Below are 19,673 nucleotides of genomic sequence, written 5' to 3' on the forward strand. Positions count from 1 at the left end.
TTTTTGAGGAAATAAGGGACACAAAATAACACAAACCATAGCATCTATAAAAATGTCAAATAGTAAATTCCTCAACATGTTCTTTAAATACTCAGTTACCTGAATAGGAACAGGAATGTGCAATGGAGTCACATTTCGACGTAGTGCTGGTGCTGATTTTGGCCGGTATCTCTTTTTTCCTTGCACTTCTGTCCTGTACCGGTTCTCCTCCTCTTCTTCCTCCTCAGCAGGTTTCTTGGAGCTGCCCTTGGCCTCTCCTGGAGGGCCATCAATGAAATAGCATTGGTTTCCCACCTCTCCCTTGTCCTTAGGATTCGTAGCTTGGGCAGGGGATGCTGGTGGTGTGCCGGTGGTAATGGTGGAGTCCGACGCGGAGCTGTTCTGCTGCCGATGCTTGAACCTAAACGAGTCGCTCCTTGCTGGTGGGGTGGGGGGTGTCTGAGCAGATTCAGACACTGAGCTCTGCGGTGAGTGAGACAGGGACATGTAGTCCAGTTTTTGGGCTGCATCAGGTCTCCTGAAAGCATTCATGTCAAAAATAGACTTCCTCTGTTTGGGCTTCTTATAGATGGACAGTTGGGTGTACTCTGAAACAGTTCCCACTATGACTTTAGGCCATGTGCCTCCACTGGGCTTGACTGGCGAGCTCTGCACTCGGTCCACAGCAGCCTGTGGTGAGCTGCAGTCGGACAGAAGAGGGGTGAAGGTAAAAGGCCGATGCTGGAGGTCCTGCCTCCGGTAGCAGAATTCTGGGTGGGGTTCCGAAGGACTATGTGAGGCAGAAAAGGAACGGGAATGCGGGGAACCATTGGAAAAGGGTTTGTGGTGGGAGTGAGTGCTGCCACTGCTGCTATTCAGGGAGTCACCGGTATCCTTGCAGGCTTCCTCCCCTCTGCTGCCAAAGTCACAGCTACAAATGTCAGTTTGTGTGGAGCAATTGTGCTTAGAGTTTCTGCAGTTTCTCGTGTGGCCCTCACAGGACTGGAGTCGCGGGTTCTTTTCAGAGTCTCTCAAAGTTTCATATAAACTCTGCCCAGAACAGCTTTGGGGAAAGAACTGTGCAGGAAGAAATGTTGATAAATATACATTAAAATAGTTTAAATGCAATAAATAGCTTCCGATGAAATGGACGATCGCTGACATTTTTAACCACAAACTTGAGATAGCATTTAAAAATTAAAGATACTGGTAGCAATTAAGGTTTAAGAAGACTTTGCATTGTCTATTAACCCAATGAGCATTTGCACGAAGTAAGCATTGTACAACTAGCATAAAGCCTGACTATTGGGAGTCTATTAGAAGAAACAGCAGTATGTGATGTTACAGTTGTGAGAATCTGTATGTGTTTGGGTTACGGAGTTTTTACCTTCATGAGGGAGAGGCTGAGAGAATTTCGGCAGTTTCTCAGCAGAGACTCACATTCAGAGAGCGACTTGTTATCGAGCGCAATTCCATTGATCTGAGGAAAAAAAAAAAAAAAAAAAAGTCCCATAAATAAGAGCCTACTTACCTAGACATCATCATCATCGTACTCCATCTTGAAATGGCGTCTGCAAATGTGCTAGTTATGGTTAGAATTTAGATTACCGGTATCTGAGGTGTGCGCATCCTCATTACACAACATTAACCATTAAAATGATGGCTGATGTGTACTTGGGTACAAAAATAGTGGCCACCTGCCCTTAAAAGTAATCAAGTCCCAAAAATTCCTTGATTAGGATTATGGAGGTACTTTATTTTTTAAAATATCAGATTCCTGTAAATAATGCAAGCCTTTTTTAATAATAAAGTGAGATCATACTGAATTCCCTGTCTCAAACATGTAGGTAGGACATCAAGACAATTCAGGACTTAAGTAGGATTGTGAGACCTCCCAAAAACGAAGCTTAGACGCATATTCAATACAGTTACTGATACTGATATCAAAGCAGCCAGCTATGATAGAGTGCATGATGTAAGACTATCAGCAAATGATGGTCTATTAATGAATTTTGGGTCCTGGGCAGTGTTAAAGCTGCCAGGGATAAAATTATAGCATAAGGACAAATTACAATATAAAAGACAGATTCAGATCATAATGGAAGCCGTTTGGAATAACCGGCATATTCCAGACCAATAAAGTGTAACATATATGGTGGTCTAAAACTTAAATATAGTCAAGCCAAAAATGATTCCCAGTCATGACTTTTTTTTTAATTTTTTTTTTTTTTTATCCAACATAAGAGTGCTGAAATCAAAAGATAAGTAGACTATATAATTGTGTTATGGCCTGTATGTATGGTTTGTGTGACAAGGGCAAGTTTGGGAATGTGCTAGCTTACTTTCACTAACATTTAATCCTAGTTTAACTGACAGATTTTATATTATCTGACATATGAAAATTACAAAACTATGTTAATAGTGTGCAGCAGTGTACTGTGAGCATCTTTGTATTGTAGCTGATATTTTGGTACCTCCAGTGAATTTTTAGTAATGTCAGATTTTACTTCATCTCGGAGGTCAGCCTCACTGGAAGCCCACAGTCTCCATTATATCCTCTCTATATAACAGTGAAACTGGCTGCATTACTTCATGTTCATTGAAGTTATGAAATGTATACATATACACAACAAATTTCCTCTGTTTCAACACTGTACTTTGAAGGCAAGTAGTTGGAACATGCTGCAGTTGTGCTTGTCTTAAAACAACTTGAATGTGGTCAGTAGAGGGCACTAGAGACCACAGCCATCTCTTGATAACAAACAGGCTTTTATCAAACAAATGATAAACTTTTCAGTGATCATACTTACAGCTAACAGTCTGTCACCAATAGTGAGATTGCAGTCTTTAGCAGCTGGGCTGCCAGCAGCCAATGTGGCAACAAACACTCCACTTTCCAAACCTAGTCCACTGTCTATGAGGAAAAACAATTAGAAAAAACACACCCCAATTACCATCACATATACAGATAATTAAACGCAAATACTTTGCACTTTAATGTCATTACTAGCTTGTCAGGCAGACATTATAACGGTGAAGTTTATTACTTATTTGGAAATTGAAGCTGACCTTTGTGTCCAGCTAAGTTTATCTGGATTGGAGTGATGATCCGTCCTCCTAGTGACTTTCTTCTACGAACCACCATATTAATCATGCCCTCACCACTCAACACAGCTTTGATCACCTGCTTCCTGTCTTTATTGGTCAGGTCCACGTCATTTATTTTAAGCAACCAGTCATTTACCCTGAACAGAAATAAGAGAGAATATAATAATAATGAAAGAGAAGCCAACTATGATGTGTTGTGTAAATTGACATGTATCAAAAATCTGATTTTCTGAGTGCTGCATACTAAATTTTACAAGTGAAAATATGAAAATGTGTTTCTATTCTCCAAATAAAGCTTATTATTAGAACCAAAACTCAGGTGTCAAATGACAAAGGGAAATCAAAACATTTATATACACTGAGGAGGAAAGTGACAGTTACCTTAATCTTCCCTCAGCAATACTTCCTTTATCCACCTTAGTTACAAATACACCACAGTCCCCTGGTAAATAGGGATCATTTACCCCTTCAGCAATATCAAATCCAAGTGCTTTCAAATCCATGTCCTGCAAAAATGAAAAATCACGAGGAATATTATGATTTTTTGATTCTGAATTAGTTCATTCATTAAGTGCAATTCTCTAAAGGCAAATCACATTTCTTAAAAAACAAAAAAGAAAACTCTAAATGATCCTTACTCTGTGCTTCTCAAATTCTACAACTTCTGTCTCCCACTCCATTGAGTCAGTGTCTATGGCTGAATCATGTGAACTGTGGGCCATCAGCTGACGATATCTTGCTTCCTTTTCCAGCTCATCTTCCAACTTTTCTCTGCAGGAAACATGAAATATGTAGCTCTTCAGTAAGTATTTCAAAGTAATTTGAACTGTCCTGTGTAAATAAAATTCATCCACTGGGTGGCACAAAAGATCATTAAGGAAGAGAAGCACTTTTAACACAAATATAAATCAATGAATAATATTCAAGTTTACCTAAAATAGAACACAAGACATTTATCTGTCTCAAAAACAACTTTTGGGAGAAATAACGCACTTTAGTTCTTTGAGTTCCCGCGTCGCATCGTTCTTCTGCTTTCTCATGTCATCCAGATTCCTCAGAGCGTCTGCCAGATCACTCACAGCTCTATCCCTTTCTCGTCTCAGGTTGTCACACAGTGTACTGAGTGATGCACATATTGTCATCAGGTGTCACATAAAATACACGCAAACTATTTTTGCCCAAGCCTCCTCGCAATGACATGCATCTACATCTATATTTTTTTTTTAAAAATTCTTACCGAATGCTCTCTCTTTCTGCTACAATCTTGTCCCTCTCCTGGAAGGCCCAGTCCCGCCGACACTTGGCGACCTCAGCCTCCTGCAAGGCCTCCTTCAGCTCCTGCGAGATGGCCTCATACTGCTTCCTCAGCATCTCGATCTCCTTGGTGGCTCGTTCCATGTTCATGGTGGCAGAGTCCTGTTCCTGCAGGAGTAGATCAAATTGATGGGTGATAAATGTCACCGGAGAAGTGAAGGTGCTTTTAGTCCAATATGGTATTTGATAACATGTGGCAAATTCCTCTAAATGTGTGTCATAAGAAAGTATTTTCATCTTTCACCCACTCTGTACACTAACTTTGCAGTAATATTATACTCAACACATGTTTTTAATTATCAGCTTTACATAATTTTGGTGCGAGTTAAGCTTGAAAGCTCATTGATGCAAATACCCGTTTGACAGCAGTCATTTTGACTTGACATGGCACAAACACAGATGTTACAAATTAGAATAATGAATCTTGTCCTCTATTGAGGTGAAGCTTTAATGTGATTAGTATCACCTGTGTTTACCTCTAGCAGCAGCCAGAATGGCTGCTGTGAGAAAGGTTTGTTTGAATAGATCATTTATTTTTTCTGCTTGTACACTAATCAATAGACTAAATAAAGTGCTTTGTTGGTTTTTTTTGGTTTTTTTAAATATAAGGTATTAATTACAAGCTATGAAGACATTTTGTTGCTTTTTTTAAGAAACAAAACTTTCAACTTAGCTGACTCCATCCATCCAAAAACAAATTTCTGTAAACTAAGATGTAGTTTCCATCTATGATGTATAAAACAGCCATAGACTGGATTAGGTATATAAACCAGATATAATAAAACAAATGTAAAACTCAGTCTGATGGTGTATCTAGAGCGCTTGCACTAGATACACTGTTGCATTAATTCCATTTCAGTCTACAGTTTTGCTTAACAATCCATTTCTGACGCAGTGCAGATTTCTGGTGTACTTGGAAGTGAGGGTGAGGCCTGTCACTACAATTATTGGTAATTTCCTAATGTAGGCATCCCTGACTTTTATAATTAATCTGACAATCACTGCAAACAGAATGATGGGTGAGTACACATTTCTCAACAGAAATCAATATGTAGAAACCAGCCAGCCGATTGAAGAAAAAATAAAATAAAATAAAAAACTACTACTATGTGAGATGGGATGAAGGGATTACTGTCAGAGAAATAAACCAATCCCTCCATTTGTGATGATAAATCATCTGTCCGTCTGGCTACCTGTCTGGCCTGGTAATACTCTTGCAACAGCTGGTCCCTCTGGATGATGGCCTCTGTCCTCTCCTTCCGGGCCACATCTCTTTCCTCACGCACTGTTTCGATGTCTTTGCAGGCCTGGTTCAGCTCCTTTTGGGCCTCAGCTTTGTCCTTGACCTCATGACAGAATTTCTCCAGCAGCTCATTCTTTTCACAGATTGCTCGGTCCCTGTCCACCAGCGCTGAGGCCAGCTCCTTCATCAAAAAAAAAAAAATAATAATAATAATAATAAAGAAAATAAAGAAAAAAGTAAATTTCTATATCTTCTTAAATTTTTACCTTGAGAATTTTGGAATATTTTAATATGATTTGCATATTGTTGTACATTTCCTTTTATGCCGACGTGTTTCTTACATCGCTGTGATTCTGGAATTCCCTCCTTGGGGAGGAATACATTCTTATCTCAGCACAAAGATATGCTGCCAGACAAACTTCCTATTAGATGAAGAACTAAAGAATTTTTCTCCTCTTAAAAGGATTTTTTATGTATTTATTTTGGAGAGCTTCTCAAGTTCATTTTACACAGAAGAGTTAAAAAGCATAACCAAATTTCTCTTCCTGAACTGTGGGTTTTAATAGCAGTGATCATGACGTGGTTACTTTTTAGCCACCCTAAACCTTTGACTGTTGCCAAAAAGAATGACTTCAGCAGTTTAACGACAAGAGATATTTAAGACACAGATGTTACGCAAATGGTCATTCTTCATTAACAGTTTCACTTAAATTAAAAGGAGCCCTGTAAATCTGAAGAAATTAATTTCTTTATAGTGCATGTATAATTCCAAATGTCTCTTATCACAATAGTTATTCCTCCAGTGCTTTCTGATCCCGTCTGTGAAATGGTTAACCGTTTTCAGTTCTCACTGATGATCCCTCATTTTAGCTTTTACCTGTCGGAGAGCCTCCAGCTCCTCACTGGCCACCCGTCTCTCTGACGAAGTGCTCTTTAGCTTCGCCTCTGCCATCTCCAGACCTGTCTGGAGCCTGTCCACCTCTTTGATCACCTGATCCCGCTCACTCATGATCAAGCGATATTCACTGATCACAGAGTCCCGCTCCTCCTTGTACTTCTCGCTGTCCTTTGCCGCCTTGAGCTGCTGGGTCTTGAGCCGCGTCACCTCAGACTGCAGCCGTTCCATCTCTCGCTGTAGCTCCTTATTGTGGGCTGTGGCCTTGGATAGTTCTTGGTGGGTGTTGTCAAACCTGCATCAGGCAGGGATTAAGGAATGCAGTGGATTCAATGCCTCTATTAATTTCCAAAGGGTAAACATTTCTACTCTGTCTTGTGCTTAAAACATTAAAATCATGAACAATAAGATCATAGACTGATCAAATGTGGAATTTAAGCATCTAAAAAGAAAACTATAAATGGGAGGACATCCGCAAAGCTTCATCTGCCTTGGATTAAGCACATTTTAAGCACTGTGCAGATCTGACTTTGGCTCTGTACTCAAGTACTCAGTTTGTAGTATAATTTGCTGCAACTGCTTTTTAGTTTTTTAACAGTTGCTCAGTTTTTGTGTGAAGTTTGTAGCCCTGCTGGCTTTGTAGACCTAATAATTCCAGCTTTACCTTCTTATTGAAGAAGAGTATTGCTGCTGATAGTGGATGGCAGCATCTCTTTGTTTCAGCAGCATGTCGAGTTGCTTCTGCAGCCGGTGGTTCTCTTCCTCAGCCTGGTCCAAACGACTCAAATCGGCATTGTGACTGGCCAACTTGTCATTGTAGCACTTCCTCAGAGTCTCATAGTCACTCTTCACGGCCTCCAACTTGTCCACAGCTGTGTCGTAGAGTTTGTTAAGGACATCAGAGGAGCCCTCTCTCATTACCTGCAAATAGCATTAAGTCGGGTTATTTAACGAATTAGAGGGCAATAATGGGACTATATCAAGATAAGAGCTGATGCAGTCACTTGGAAAAAGTTATCCGGAATACTTTTCAACTCTGTAGATGCTGAAATGTTGTGCTGTTTGATATAAATCTAAAGTGAAGTGCCTAAATCATTTAATTACCCGTTTCAGTGGAGATTAAAGAAAATGTTACTTTAAACTGTTGAAATATCACTTGAACTGTAGTGAACCAGATGATAACTTGTATCTAGCTTCTGTCTAGCTTCTTAACATCCTATAGGGCAGTCTGCTTCTGATGCAAGCAGCAACTGGGGTATACTACATGCTTTTAGCATGAATGGATAAGCTTAACTACCATTAAAAATGTATTGCCATTCAATTTTACTAGTTCTGTGGGAACTGTACAGGAAGCAATCGCAGGAGACTGTGGTCGAAACAGTGATTAATGTTACCACAGTTTCACCAATTAGCAACCACAGCTAAAAGATGAAGACGCTCAAATGTACAATAAGTACAGTCGACCTGACAGACAGAATTGCTGTCAAATCAGCTGAATAAACTTTTTGACTTGCTACCAGTAAGTTAATTAAGTTAATTTAGTTAATTAAGCACTGATGAGATCCAATGGACTCAGTCTGGCTTCATGTTTACAAATATTTTGTTTGTAACGTTTAAATTACTATTGAATCTAATCCAAATCATGAACAGAGTGCCAAAAACGGACAAACCAGGACACATTTAGACATGAAAAATTATAGTATGTAATTGGAATCTAACAACTGTACAATAAATGTCTTCTCTGGGCTGGCATCACTTAAAACTAATTTGACTCCTAATTTGACTGAGGCTGAACAGTAGTTTATGCAATGATGACATGACTTCTAGAGACAATGGGGAACGTATCCTTGCTATCAACTAGCCCTGTTATACACATTCTCCATGGTTATATAAGGCATTGCTAACATTTAATGATATGGTCTTGTGACTGCAGTCACGGTGAATGTCAGACTGAGTAATGGTGAGAGACTCAGGTCAAGTCATTTTTGTAATCTGAAAGAATGTTTTGATGGATGGAGACATGGAGAGGACAGAGCTTGTCTGACCCCATTTGTCTGAACAACATTGTCCTTTTGGACATAATGGTCACCGAGACAAGAGCAAATTAATGTCCATCTCAAATGTCAAGATCCAACTGATTTTATGTCAGCGGCCAACTAGAGATGGAAAGGGGTGTCTGCAGATGTCTAGATAGTATATACCCATTTATATTTTTGTGTCTGTATGTTGTTTGTGTCCCATTTTTAAGCATGAATGGTGACAGAACTGAAAAATTACACAGGCACCTGCTGGTGTAGCATCTTCATATCAGCTACTTCCCTCTGATCATCATCATGCAGCCTCCTGAGCTCCTCGCAGGCCTGTTTCACATGGTTGTGCTCCCTGACCAGCTGGATGTTGTCCTGTCTCAGCACCTCGAGCTCCTCTTTCAGCTGGGTGTGCTCGCTCACCAGACGGCTGTGCAGTGTACTGTGGAGATAGCAGAATGGGTACAATCAAACCATGGGTGCTGCCAGCGATTTTTAAAATCAGCATTTACAGCACTGAATATATACATCTCCATCTACTGTGTCTCTGGCAACATATATTCAGCTAGTAAATCATAAATCAAAAAATATTTGGGGACACACACACACACACACACGTCATTTGGATCGCACCAGTTAGCCACAGTGTAGGATGAAGAAAGTAAGTTAATACTTGAATGTAGTAGCTAAAAGCAGCTTCTTAAAAACATCTGAAATGTTTGCTGTAGCCAGTTATGTCACTGCAGCTCTGCTGATTTGTGGTCAGGACTCTAACTTGGCCACTGGGACATGATTTACTGTTGTTGTTGATTTGCTTTAGGCCATTGTTTTGCTGAATCACCGAAACTCTTACAAACTTCAGGTCATAAACTGCTGCCTTGACATTCTCCTGGAACAATTTCTCGGTGCAGTTTCAAAGTAAACTGCATAAATTAATGATTGCAAGGTATATTAGCCCTGAAGCAGAACATCAGTCCCAAACTATGACGCTTCTTCTGCCATGCCTTACTGCTGGTCTACAGATTATTCTCACAGACGTAAGCACCATCTTTTTGTTTTTTTATGATTCTTTTTAAAAAAAATATTTTATTAGTCAAGAGCAATTTAGTCTCCTTTTTGGCCTTCTTCCATTGATACATCATGTTGATGAGATTTCTGTGGGTGCTTTCCACTTCCTCTTGTGTTGTTTGCCCTCTTCTTTCAGGATTTCATTACATATTGTTCTTCTGGTGTCATCTTTCCAGCACAATCACGTCAGTCTTATCTCCTTAACTGGAACACCCAACTCGAAGCAGGTTTTGAAGTAGCCAGCACAACAGTTTGCATACAAATCTTTTGTTGCAACTGGAAATGATTAACTGCTGCAGTTTGTGGTCAAACTAATCATTTCAGAACTACCTAAAAATTAAATTACACGAAGTACCCCGTGTTGACATAATTTCACATTCACAAACTGTTTTTTGTGTGTTAACTTTCACAGATGGTTTTACTGTGTTCTACCTACAGGCAATTAAGAATCACTAATTAACCTAATCCTGTTCTTGTACTGTGGGAGGAAGCCGGAGTACCTGGAGAGAACCCATGCAAACATGGGAGAACATGCCCTTCAGACAGGAGGTGGAGTCAAACTCAAGACCTTCTTGCTGAGCACCAACAGTGCTAACCATCACACCACCGTGCTGTCACTAAAAACAATTAATTAATTCATTTAAAGCCACAGGGCTGTTGTGGTCTTCCTGTCACTATATTAACATTAATAGGAAAAAAAAAAAAAAAAAAAACCGCACCTCTTATGTAATAAAGCTTTAACTTGAAATTTTCTAAAACATGAATCACTAATAGGACTAATTAAAATTCTTCAGAATTACTAAGGGTTAATGGTTAAGTGTTTAGCGACTTACTAATTTAAGTACAATATTAAAACTGCTAGACATGAATGTGATTTTCCATTGACAAAAACATGCTGCTTAGAGTGAATGGTTGAGTACAGAGGCAGAGAGGACATTGATAAATAAAGACTCTCTCTGATGTGCAAACAGGACGCAAAAGTACAGGCTTAAACACGGACATAATCCTTCATCTGTCTGTTTGCATTGGGGGCCAGATGTTGGTTCCCTACACTTCAGAGGCTGTATGGCATCATTAAAAATCATACAAATGGACTAGCCTTCCCTTCATGTCAACTCAGTACAGCTTATTTCACTAGACACCAAATGCTCCGTTCGCAGCATTATCCTCACGGCAAAGATGCTGTGCCGCATACACAGGATTCACATACTGATTACAGAGCATGCTTATGGTGAACTCTTTACAAAAGGATAATACTTATAGAGCATATTCTAGTCTCTTCCCTCAACCTTTAGCCAGAAATGTATGATTTGCCCTGCTACTAAATAATACAAATAGTCCCCCCGCCCTCAAACAATCCCAAAGATTAAATCAAATTGAAGAAGACCTGTTGGGATTTTTATAGCTTAACTGAGATTTTGAACTGATATAAAGGCTTCATCCCTATCACTCTTGCAAAAATAAAATCTGTTCTACGCAATCTGCTGTGAATATGTGAGGAAGAACAGAATACTGGCTAAAAATGCTGCAGGCTGAGCTTGAATGCATACAGCACAAATGCACCGGCTGTTAAAAAATTTACAAAGTCCCCTAGTAGGCTTTCCACTTACTGGTAGAAGTCTGCTTTCTTCACAGCCTCCTCGCACCTCTTCAGGGTGGTGCTATGCTGGTTCTGCAGGGATTGCAGGTCTGCCATTGCCTTCATACACTGCAGCTTCAGACGCTCATAGTCATGACCTGCTTTTGCATTCGGTCTATTTCACAGAGCAGGAAACAGGGAAACACACTTGCATCAAAAACCAAGTTCTGAGATGCCACATGGGACAATGTGAGAGCCATAAGTGAGATAAACATGCAAACTTTGTACTTTTGGGAGCGTAAGGAAAGAGAGAAAGTTCAACTGTATCCTCACATCTTATGCTCAACTCTAAAACAAAACGAGCACAAGTTTACGTCAAATAGCTCTTGCTTTTTTTGGCAGGGCTTTTAAATGCTCAAGAATGCAAAATACCTCTATCTAAAGAGTGCAGGTAGAAACAAGATTGCTCTGCTTTTCTGCAAATGTGTTGGAAAACAGGCTGTAGAATGAGACTAAAACACTACCTGCAGTCATCAAAGGTGGTTCCAGGTGAAGAGAGGGCGAGACGTTTGCGTAGCTCATCCCTTTCACGCGTCACCTGTCTCAACTCTAACAGAATGGTCTCCATTTTCTCATTCACTTGGTGGCTGTCCATGTGGGCAGGTGGAGGGGAGGACGCTTGAGCAGGAGTACCTGTGTGAGTCAGCATGTCACTGGTGGCTTGTGCCGATCGCAAAGTTCAAATGATGCGAGTGACGGGGTTCAGTGCAGTTTTATTTATGTCAGCTAGAGTGTATAGCTATATTTCAGTAAAAATGTAGTCTATGTTCATCTGAGCTGCAAACTTGGCTAAAGAAATAAATTACAAACATACAAGTTCATGATTATGTTATGGGTAAAGAGCTTGACCATTATTTTATTTAATCTATATAATCGTTTAGCCAAAGTCACTTAAATATTGTCTGTCATCATTGATCTACTCATTCAGTTTTGAATATACCACAAAAATAAACGTAGTGATAAACACTGGTTCAGCTTCAACAGCACAGACCAATCCTCTCTTCTAGAGTAGAAACAGATCTCTCTCTCGTGTGTGTATTTTTAAATCCTTGTCACATCTGTGTAATCACTTGCATGTGCTTAGAGTCTAAACAATTAGAAGCCGTCTGGTTCCTCAGAACAACTGTTTTTTTCTCCCCCCCCCCTTTTCCAAAGAAGATTTTTTGGACCCATCTTTACCTTAAATCGTTAGTCATCATGAGTACCACACTCACCTAAGCTGCTGAGAGAGCTGCTGCTTTCTGAGTCCGATGGCATGGTGGACAAGACGCTGTAAGTGGACCCTGCAGCATGAACAGAAACATTAAAGTCAGGTCTAAGCGTACTCGACCGTGTCTGCTTTATGGTCAGATGATCATCTCCAGCATTGTATGGTACATCAAGGCAGTGCAGCTTGGGTTACATTCGGGAGCCTTTACTGAAAAAAAGCCAGCTGGAGGAATAATAAGGTGGGACTTTCCCCAACTTGGGATGACGGGCCTGTGGGCTGACAGAGTGTAGCTAATTACCAGTTGGGCAGGGAGCTTGAATACATACTAGCCAGGGCCCCAAAGAGGCTGCAGCCTTAGAGCTTCTCCTTTTATCTCCTCTGACAACATCACACAGTCCCCCCCTTGTGAAAGGCCCTCTTTTATAGCTTACAGTGATTCATAATTAACGTTACAGAAAGGAAGCTTTATGTACACCACTGAACAATATGAAGAAGATGATGTTATTTCACACACCAATGTAAAAGTAATTCTTCAGTAGATTTTAAAAGAGAAAAGTATTTAAAAGGGAAATAACTGATGCAATCTGTGTGTGTCACGATCTACCAGAGTGTGCAATTTTCACAACAGATTCAGAAGAAACAATTAGCTTTTTACAACAACAGAGGAACAAATGGTTACACAAATGGTCAAGTCAATTAGAAATGTTGTCATTAAGTTACTATCTGGTCTGTCACCTTTTCTAAGAAAACAAGCAAAAACAAAAGATGTGTTGACTGCCTTCAGTATATTGCCAAATAAGATGCCATTTATCAGTGGGAGTGGCCAATATTTATCTGCTACAGTACATCATGTTTTCACTACCAACAGTTCTAAAGCAGTGAGATGAAGAACTGGTACACTTTTAAAAATGAAAACATTTTAATTCTTCCCAGAAGTGGACTTCTCAGCAAATTCAGCCCAAGGTCAGAGCGTGCAATGCTGAGGTACATCTCCGACTCTACAGGCCTCAGTTAGCATGTTAAATGCTCAAGTTTATGACAGTATATTTGGATAAAGATGGAAAAACTATGGTAATAGGGATCTGTATTAAAATGCAAACATATGAAAATCAGCCAATAAATATTAATCTTTAGCTAGAAATTGTCATATCCCTCACAAAGCACACATTGATAAAATATAAGAGGGCATTGACTGTATAAATTACAGTAAAAGTAGAGCAAGGAATTGTTTAGCAATAGGTTTTTTCATTGACTATATTTTGTTAATCAAGTTGTTTCAAACGTGGTTATTTATCCTCTACAAGGAGGATTAGAATTTTATTGATGCCTGACTGCACACTGCTTGATCAAACAGCCAGCAGTGCACCTTTCCTGAGATCTTACTGCGCTGCTGTGGAGTGACCAGCTTATAGTTCAGTTACATCAGCAGCTTCCACTCCTGATGTAAAGTCTAGTGTAGACTTAGAGCATGACAAACGATTCTATTTACCCACGTCCCATTACTCTAAATCAACCCCTGACTGGCCGTGTTCCCACTAACTAAATGAGTTGAGACTATGAGGAGCCCAGCTAACATGGCTCAACCCTCTATTTCCCACTGAAGGACAAAAAAAAGAAAGAAAGAAAAAGGAGAGACCGATCTCTCTTTGAGCTCTCTTTGTTCTCACTCTAGCTTAAGTTTCCCATGACTCTGAGCAGAGAGTGCCTCAATAGGCAAGGTGCAGAATGTCATAACTCACTTACTTTTCTGCTCCGTGGAAGTCATGTGACCTGAGGTCTGACCCTGCCCACTTAAGCATTTCATTTAGGTTGATCTCGTAGTTACCGTCACAGCCACTTGATCATCTGTACACAATTTTATGGTATAAGAAGACCACTTCTCAAGAACAAACGGAAAGTGGGAAGACTGTCTTTAGTAGGAGTTTACTCTCAACTTGAACATTTCTTTTAAACGTGAGAACAGTCGCTCAAACGTAAAGTGCTGATCTTAAATCACATCTGGTACTATGTGCCACTAACAATAAATGAAAGATATTCTGAATGCTACCCCTTTCCATTAAAAGAATTATGCATTTTTCTACTTGCATCTTAAAGCTCTAACTTAAATATTGTATATAATGAGTAATTAATTGACAAAAGGGGGAAGATTACTTTCTAAGCAATAGATCAGAGTGTTGTCCATCAACATTGAATTTCAGAAAACCATAAAATACAGCTTTTAATGAGGGATATAATTCAGGCCCTTTTTTTGTCAACAGAATGGTTAAGTTGGGCTTACTTATTTACTCCAGTATCATAGCACAGTCATGGTACAGTTATATAGCACTAAAAGCACAGGTTTTAATGTTGTAGTCACTCTGCTTTGTTCAATATCCCAGTATGCCCACCAAGTCTTTGACCTGATTTTAAAATGTTACCAGTAAACAAATGAGCCAACAACACATCCTTAAACAATACAAAATATATTAATTAAGTAAAAATTTGACTTTATCTAAATTCCCTTCATATCAGTGGAGTTTCTCATAACTAAATTGTTCACACTCTATTCTAAAATAAACTCAGACATTAAACTTTCACCATGAAAACTCAGCGCTCCTCTGCATACATGAACACAGATTATTATCACTCTGTCCAAACAACCTTTCAGTTGATTTAATACTTTGTAAACAAACTTTTAACTGGACAAATAAACCGATTAGCATTCAACTTAAAAAAAAGAAAAAAAAAAAGACATTTCTGTCAGTAGCAAAGCAACAGATGAAATTTTACTTGATCCCACTTAACTTCATCTCTGGAGATACATGTGAAAGACTTGGAAAGAAATTATTTGAAATACCACAATATGCATTTATGATGGTACTGCAACAATGACATATGTCCCTGCGGAGAAGCTATTCTAATTAAAGTAGAAGTCTGCTACGCGAGATAGATGTTAGAAGACTGAAAAGCATGCCGAACACAGACATCAGTTTTCTTCTACAGTCTACTTCTATAAATAAGTACACTCTGATATGTACTGTGGTATAAAGTTAATGAGTCACCGATTCTGCAATAACTACCCTCTGTGTCAACAGTTCAAAACCACTGGAGACAACTAGATTCTCTTCTTTCCGCCTAATAAAATCTAGAACGAAACCAAGAAATCGAGCTACATAACACTCGTTAATCGCTAACTGCAAAACACCTGCTCTTGTTTTGCAGTGACAAAGCAAAACTTCCCATGATACACACCCTTATAATGTGCAGCCATTGTGTTATTCTTCCTTAAGAAACGATGAGAACAATCTAAACAGAAAGGTCTCCGCTGGCAGGCCTTAGAGCTATAGTTATGTGAAACTACAAAGTATCTTTATTTAAAAAAATAAAAAACAAAAAAATAAAAACAAACAAACAACCAAGCCCTGGGCGATACACACCCTGTTCGGTACTATAGGCATCATATTTACATCATGTGGAACTTTTTGTAGGTCAGTGATTAAAGGATATATTTAGCATTCATGTTATAAGCATTTGAACAGGCAGGGTTTACCAACATGTGGCTCTCATATTTTTTTGGGGTGACTTGTCAATTACTGCAACTGGCTCCTGATGGTGCATACTATGTAAAAACATAGGTTGCTTTTCTCTGGAAAGGCCCGTCTTTTGGCCACACAGTGGAGGAACCTGTCTGCCCAGTAGCAGAAGACAGCTCAGCCCATTTGTGTCCTGTGTGACTACCAACGGGGATTTGCACACTACTATGACTAGCCCAGAACATGCTCATGTACAAAGCTCTTTGGAACTAGAGTGCCTATCAGTACTCAGTTCTAGACCCAATGCACAATTGTGAAATGCAGCGCAAAAATGAGAAGGCTCAGAAAAACTAACAGAAGTGTCCAGCTTGCGTTCTCTTATGAATTATGCCAAAATAATGCATAATTAACACCTGGTAGCTAACTGAGTATGACGCGATAGCAAACAAGAAAGCAACTGGATGGATGTTCCTTTTTTTGTTTGTTTGTTTTTCAAATGTCAAAGTGCAACAGAAGTGCTGAGTAAGGGTCATATGTCAGAGTGCATGCATTATGCTATTGCATAAGATGTCAGGTAAAGTCCAGAGAATACATCATTACTGTTTCAGCATACAAAGAATGCAATAAGAGATTTATGATGAACACAAAAAATAGAGAGTATATCTATAGTTTGTGGATTTATCTGTGAATAAAATCACATGCATGTATTTATCACTTAGTTAGAAAAAGGGTGATTATCCACATAGAAAACAGAACTATTACAAAGTTATTATAAACTAATCTGCGATTTGTGCCATTATGAGACCATATTATCTCAGAGGCTTATCCTTACTTCAAGATATATTTAGTAACCATTAGATAAACTTAAGGGTTAAATAATAAGGGTCGAAGGTGGAACCCCCGATACCTTGGAACATTAAATGTTGTGTAAGATGCAGTTTTAGTTCACCTCTTAAGACAAGCCAACAGTCCATATATTAATGTATCCCGAGCAGGCAGGATGAATATTCTCTAAAAAGTGTATCTGATCACTGATAAATAAAAGAGTTTTGAGATCCTGTGTTTCTGGTAATGCTTAAAGGTACTCTATCATCCAGCTAATTCAGATTCGGAAGGACAACTGCATCTGAATTAGGTTGAGATATTTAAGAATATCAAGACAGTGCATCCCAAATCCAATGTTGCAGTATCTTGCAACATCTGGTGTCATACGTGTATCAAATCCAAAAATTTATCACTTAAAAGTCCCAATCCATCCATAATGTTTAAATAAACCTGCCACTAAACCAGACGAACTGAATCAATCAGAAACTCCTTGCCAGGGGTCATACTTCTGAAATAATTTCAGTTCCACAAGCACTATACCATTACACTATACAGTATCGTGTTAGTAGTAAAACTATACTATACTGACAAATCCACAGAGAAACTAATTTTCTATACATCTGCTGTGGAGTATTACAGTAGGTGGACAAAGGCAATTTTGAATCCATTCACAAGTTTATAATAAAACAATAGTTTGCTGAATGCCTTTAAGTTGCAACATTGTAAAGACCGTACAATTAGTTATTTAAAAAGGTAATTTACTTACCGGTGCTGACATAATCTTAACTGTAGTTAGTTTTACACCAAAAACAAATCAAACTGATGCCCTTTATTCTCCAGTTTATATCCCCCTCGAGTAATTCATTGCACAGTGCGCACTAAAACGCATTTGATTCATCTCTCATTCGTTTGACTATGATAGTGGGTTATTGATTCCCACACACAGTCAGTCCCTCCCTATATTGATTGAGTCTTTTTAGGTCCATTAAATGCTTTCACAAAAAAAGCTAGCAGGCTGTACTTTTGGTGACATGCTAAATGAAACAAGCACAGTAGTGAGAGTGTAAATAGGCATCAGGTCACATGATTGTGCCCTGAAAAGTCTTGCCCAAAGGAAAAGTCATGCCCTTCATCAAATTGTCATAAGGTCAATAGCACTAATGTTTGTTAGATCATGCTCAGGAGAGGATCGAAAACAGGTTGGATCATAAGCAATATCAAAAGCAAGGGGCCCAAACACACCGTTTCACTGTATTTTAGATAAAGCCCTAACTTCTGACACGTCGCCCCTTCTTCATAAACACTATACTCTTATAACAATTTAATTAGGAGGTCGTTAACACTTTAATTGTTTCTCACCACTCGTATGATCCACTGGTCCAATGCCATCCAGCAATAAAGATTGCAGGTGAGGGTGTGTTGTCTCCAGAGCAGTGCAAAACTCTGCGAAATGGTCCCCGTCTTTACTCATTAGTAGCTTCAGCAGAAGGTCCACTTTTTCCGAGTTGGAGGTGCAGTTGTGCTCCAGCTCGTAGCGCTCTGGCTGGCTTAGGGTCCCGCAGTGAGCCAACGCGTCCACAACTCTGTCCGCATCTGTTATTGACTCCACCAAGTTCTGGTAACATTTCTCCAACAACTCTTTGTGCTTGGGCTCCATCTCCTCTCCGCTTCGCTCGTCCGCTGTTTACCAGCTCGGGACAAACCCAGCCTTTTAATCTTTCTGGTAGTCAACTTAACTTCGGGCTACTGCCGTGACTCTGCGAAACTACCCCGCTCGACCCAGTCAGGACGGTTTTCAACCCGAATTGACGGATACACAAGAAGTAGCCATATTTGTTGCCCAAGGCTGTTGACTGCATGAAGATGACAACACATTTTCCCAACCGCCGCTCTCTATCCTTTTCGGAAAAATGACGCCTCTGCCTCTTTAAGCCCCGCTTTGCCTGCGCTACGGAAACAACCTCGGCGTCAAATCAAGTTCTTTAGTCATGTTGAAAAGTGTGGAAACTCTCCAGGAGCGCTCTCAGTCAGACTACAAACTCCGCCATGTCTCACCGTTCGAGCAGCTGTAACCCTGTGCCAATCATATTTCCGTGCAATGGACATTTAAGGTAAACGTGGGCGGGGCTTTTTTTTAGACGCACCTGGCTTCCCGCCGCTATAATTACCGCTGTAATTATTACCACAACTTATGTAATACTGGTTTTGCGCTTTCTGTGTGAGTTAGTTATGTGGAAGGCATTCAAGAATGCCAATAAAAACACACTAAAACAATACTGACGGGCTTGTTTTCACTCACAAGTATTTTTTTTTTTTTTTTAGCTGAGGACGATTTAATTTTCATTATTATGCCCAGTTTTTGAAAGTTTACACACCCTTCCCAAAAAGCTAAAATGATGCAAATTATATAAACCCCACAATTAATTGCAAAATAAGTGTAATAATATAACGTATTAGGTTTAAGCTTTTACTTTTTGGGGCCAAAATCTTTCGAGAGTGTTGGACTTTTACTCCTGTGTTGCATCATTTCTTGTTAAGAAAGAAAATGTTTGAAAACTCTTGCTTTATTTTAAAGAAAAAAATGCGTTGTACTTCCCTTGTTGTATAACTAGTTTCCCAGTGTGCCAAATATGTTCAGTGTTTGTTGGAATACTAGCAGACTGGTGTAGACTTTAACTGCTGATCATGCTTCTGTAGTACATGCACAGTGTAGTGGAATAACCAAGGTCTTCCCTGAAAAAGACCACAGTGCCAGTAGGGCAGCAAAACCTGCACAGATTTGCAGGTAACTCATATCATGTGCACTAATGCACACCCATGGAAGATGTTGGCTTTTGTATTGCTACAAACCTT

The 19,673-nt window shown here is 39.4% G+C and overlaps 1 protein-coding gene across 5 annotated transcripts in view; it reads right to left on the minus strand.

The window, feature by feature from the left end:
- LOC146568622 (disks large homolog 5-like) overlaps window positions 1-18,907 on the minus strand; it is a 30,316-nt gene extending 11,409 nt beyond the window's left edge. For 2 of the 5 annotated variants that reach the window (XM_085284765.1, XM_085284763.1), the window contains exons 1-16: window positions 18,180-18,907; window positions 12,488-12,556; window positions 11,738-11,906; window positions 11,245-11,388; window positions 8,825-9,008; window positions 7,204-7,460; window positions 6,522-6,834; window positions 5,595-5,825; window positions 4,325-4,509; window positions 4,081-4,206; window positions 3,726-3,858; window positions 3,469-3,593; window positions 3,049-3,224; window positions 2,790-2,893; window positions 1,367-1,459; window positions 100-1,056 (exon numbers count right to left, since the gene is read on the minus strand). In XM_085284765.1, the coding sequence (XP_085140891.1) occupies window positions 100-1,056; window positions 1,367-1,459; window positions 2,790-2,893; window positions 3,049-3,224; window positions 3,469-3,593; window positions 3,726-3,858; window positions 4,081-4,206; window positions 4,325-4,509; window positions 5,595-5,825; window positions 6,522-6,834; window positions 7,204-7,460; window positions 8,825-9,008; window positions 11,245-11,388; window positions 11,738-11,906; window positions 12,488-12,556; window positions 18,180-18,477 (3,564 nt within the window). In that variant the 5' untranslated portion in view covers window positions 18,478-18,907. Of the gene's footprint in view, window positions 1-99; window positions 1,057-1,366; window positions 1,460-2,789; window positions 2,894-3,048; window positions 3,225-3,468; window positions 3,594-3,725; window positions 3,859-4,080; window positions 4,207-4,324; window positions 4,510-5,594; window positions 5,826-6,521; window positions 6,835-7,203; window positions 7,461-8,824; window positions 9,009-11,244; window positions 11,389-11,737; window positions 11,907-12,487; window positions 12,557-17,586; window positions 17,675-18,179 lie in introns of those variants that run through there. The other 3 variants (XM_085284764.1, XM_085284767.1, XM_085284766.1) reach the window with 3 other exon arrangements.
- Window positions 18,908-19,673: the final 766 nt, after the last annotated feature.

The sequence above is a fragment of the Mchenga conophoros genome, linkage group LG8 (genome assembly GCF_057382185.1).
Source record: "Mchenga conophoros isolate Kocher_MC1m ecotype Shallow Benthic linkage group LG8, M_conophoros_male_GT1.1, whole genome shotgun sequence".
Lineage (NCBI taxonomy): Eukaryota > Metazoa > Chordata > Actinopteri > Cichliformes > Cichlidae > Mchenga > Mchenga conophoros.